Source organism: Tupaia chinensis, unplaced genomic scaffold (assembly GCF_000334495.1).
Source record: "Tupaia chinensis unplaced genomic scaffold, TupChi_1.0 Scaffold000037_13, whole genome shotgun sequence".
NCBI classification, from domain to species: domain Eukaryota; kingdom Metazoa; phylum Chordata; class Mammalia; order Scandentia; family Tupaiidae; genus Tupaia; species Tupaia belangeri.
Window position 1 is genome coordinate 347,639 of NW_006159471.1, and position 3,098 is coordinate 350,736.

The 3,098-nt window shown below is 54.7% G+C and overlaps 1 protein-coding gene across 1 annotated transcript in view; it reads left to right on the forward strand.

Moving 5' to 3' along the window:
- The window catches only part of TIMM50 (translocase of inner mitochondrial membrane 50), a 9,713-nt gene extending 6,933 nt beyond the window's left edge, over window positions 1-2,780 (forward strand). The window contains exons 9-11 of the mRNA XM_006140382.3: window positions 739-895; window positions 1,498-1,604; window positions 2,568-2,780. Coding sequence (XP_006140444.1) covers window positions 739-895; window positions 1,498-1,604; window positions 2,568-2,669 — 366 coding nt within the window. The 3' untranslated portion in view covers window positions 2,670-2,780. The remainder of the gene's footprint in view (window positions 1-738; window positions 896-1,497; window positions 1,605-2,567) is intronic.
- Window positions 2,781-3,098: the final 318 nt, after the last annotated feature.

Below are 3,098 nucleotides of genomic sequence, written 5' to 3' on the forward strand. Positions count from 1 at the left end.
GAGTGTGGAGAAGCAGGGTCTCCCTAAAAACAGGTGGGACCGAATGTTAGGGACAAGGGCTTTGGAGGCTGGTTTTGTCCCTGTGTCTGAGCAAGTGTTTCTGGAACTGTGTGATGAAATAGCTTATGTGAGACTGGGTGTGGGGGCCGGTGATAGTTGGACCTGGGGTGGTTATGGTGGCCATTGGCATACCCTGCCGTCTGTGGGTTTGTGAATGGGCCTCTTTGTGAGTCTGGCTCCAGGTATCTTTGTGTTTAAGTGTCTGTCGGATTTCCGTCCATGTCTTGGTGGATCTGGGCATCTGCTGTTTTAGAGGATTCTGAAGTACATGGGCTGTGATTGAGGATCTTGAAGGGTCTGTGTCTGGGTGTCTGTCTTTGTGTGACCCCCTGTGAGTTGCCATGGGTCTGTCTTTCCTGCTTTATCTGGATGAAAGGTCCTTAAACCTACGGCATGTTACCTGGGGCAGTAGTTAATCATGCACGTGTCTGGCTCCCTCCCTGGGGAACCTCCAAGTCAGCCTCTCTGTGTGCTGGGCCCAGGTCTCAGAATCTGTGTGACTTGCTCTCTGCTTTCCTGGGGCGGTGGGGGGTGGCAGTGGGGGTGGCTGATGCCATCATCTAAGCTTGGTCTTTGGGAGGCCCTGCCTCAGTGATCCCTGTGTGTGCTTTGTCTCCATCTGTGCTGGTGGGGAGGGGAGACAGACAGATGTTGACCTGACCTGTCACTCGTTCCCAGGACATTTCATGCCTGAATCGAGACCCGGCCCGTGTAGTAGTCGTGGACTGCAAGAAGGAAGCCTTCCGCCTTCAGCCCTATAATGGTGTTGCCCTGCGGCCTTGGGATGGCAACTCCGATGACCGGGTCTTGTTGGATCTGTCTGCTTTCCTCAAGAGTGAGGCTGACCTCTGACCTCCTGGCCTCTGACCCTAGGGCCCCCTTCAGGAGGGATGACAGATGCTTGATTCTGCCTTGTGTTTCATGTAAAACTGGGCATTTGAGAGGCAGGAGGTCCATGCTCCCCTTAGAGTCTTTTTTTTTTTTTTTTTTTTTTTTTTTAATTTGCTAGAGGGTACGGGGTGCTCATTGGCAGAGACAGATATAGGAAAGGTGAGAAAGTACACCCTGGGCATGGCCACACTGTCGTCCCTTTTGCATTCACCTCCTGGACTTTGGGGACACACTCGCACATGCCTGGTTGGTTTTCAGGCCACTGGGTCCAGACTCGAACCACACAGTTGGTCATGTGGGATTCAGCCACCTTAACCACCGGCTGGCCCAAACCCCTTAGAATCTTTCAGGGCTTGTTAGAGTGTGGGGCTCCTAGGGAATATTGAAAGGATCCTTGGGAACATCCAGGAGAGCGTTTTCAGAGCATCAAGAAGCGTCCAGATAACACTGACACACACCCCTGCCCATCCTCGACTTGAACCCTGTGGGCCCTGTCTCCCTCTGGCCTCCAGAAGCCCAGCTGACCACCACCCATTACACCCGCAGCCATTGCACTGAACAATGTGGAGGATGTCCGGACCGTGCTGGAGCACTACGCCCTGGAGGACGACCCGCTGGAGGCTTTCAAACAGCGGCAAAGCCGGCTTGAGCAGGTGGGCACTCAGATCCCCAAACCTGGGGGTCAGTTCTGCAGATCCTCAGGAGGAGCCCTGGAGCAGCCTGCCCATGCTCCCTGCCTGGCTCCGTGACCTTCTCTTCACCTCGAACTCTGTCCAACCTGGGGATGGAACACTCCTGCTTGTCCTGTAGGGCTGTTGCAGTGAGGGTGAGTCCGTTCCGCAGCCCACTCTGACAACAGGCAGCAGTGAAGTAGGCCTAGGAGAGGGTCATCCTCGATGGTCTTGAGGTCTGGGGCAGTTTGTGGAGGTGGACTGCAGGTTCAGATTAGCTTGGGAAGAGGGATCCCTGGGCACTTTGCCAAGGGCCTGGGGAAGGAGTTCTGAGGGTCTCAGGGCCACCCTGGTGATAGAGAAGTGGGGCTGAGAATGTGGGTTGAGTCTGGGAAAGCTACTCCTGGGGTCTAGGCTGAGGTCGACTAGATTCTGTATTGATTCCTAAAGATAGGGTTGGAGCCAGAGGACTCGCTGGAGATTGAGTCTGGGGTCCCCCAGGATCCAGACAGGAGTCAGGATGATGCTTTCTAGTGAACGAGGCTGTGGGTTTGGGGCCTAGGGTCTCACTAACATCCAGGTTGTTGTGATGGGGTCTGAGATAGGTTCCCAGGATTCAACATAGGGTCCCTGGGACTTAGAGGAGGGGCTCATAAGAGTCTGGGGCCTGAGAACCTGCTGATGTTCAGGAATGAAGACTCTGAGTGCCTGGGATTTAAGTGTGGCATTCCCCAAATATGTAAGACGGGATCCCGTGGCTCAGATTAGGCCCGCCAGAGTCTAGGCTCCTCTTGTGTCTGGGCTGGTGTTCAGGGGCTTGGGCAAATGGATCTGGGCTGTGAAGAGACTTGAAGGAAGGGTGAGGGCTGAGGGCTAGGCACCTGAGAATCTGGGAGGAGGCTCTGCCCACCCTGGACTGACCTCTCACCTGTCCCCGGAGTGCAGGAAGAACAGCAGCGCCTGGCCGAGCTCTCCAAGACCAACAAGCAGAACCTCTTCTTTGGCTCTCTCACCAGCCGCTTGTGGCCTCGCTCCAAACAGCCCTGAACTCTGGGCATCCTCAAACTCTAGGCCTGGATCCAGGGCCCCAGGCCCCAGTACTCCAGACCAAGGCTTGGGCAGCCAAGTGTCCAATAAAGTGCATCCCAGACGCCACAACTCCTGTGTCCGAAGAGTCTGCCGATGGGGGCATTGGGGTATGGTCCAGGACTCTGGGGTCATCACCCCTTAGTGGCTGACCAGCTGTGAAGCACAGAGTGGGTGCTTTGTTCGATCAGAGTTATATTTTAATCCTGACCTGGGAATTGGAAAACCTGGGTTCCTTTTTGGCCCTGTCTGTGTGCTGTGTGATCTGCAAAAAAACATGTATCTTTTCTTCTTTGGTCCCATATCTCCCATGTGTGGGAAAGAGATGAAAGGATGGTACTGGGGGTTTATAGCCAGGTAACTGCCAGGCTGCTGTGGAAATGCATGTAG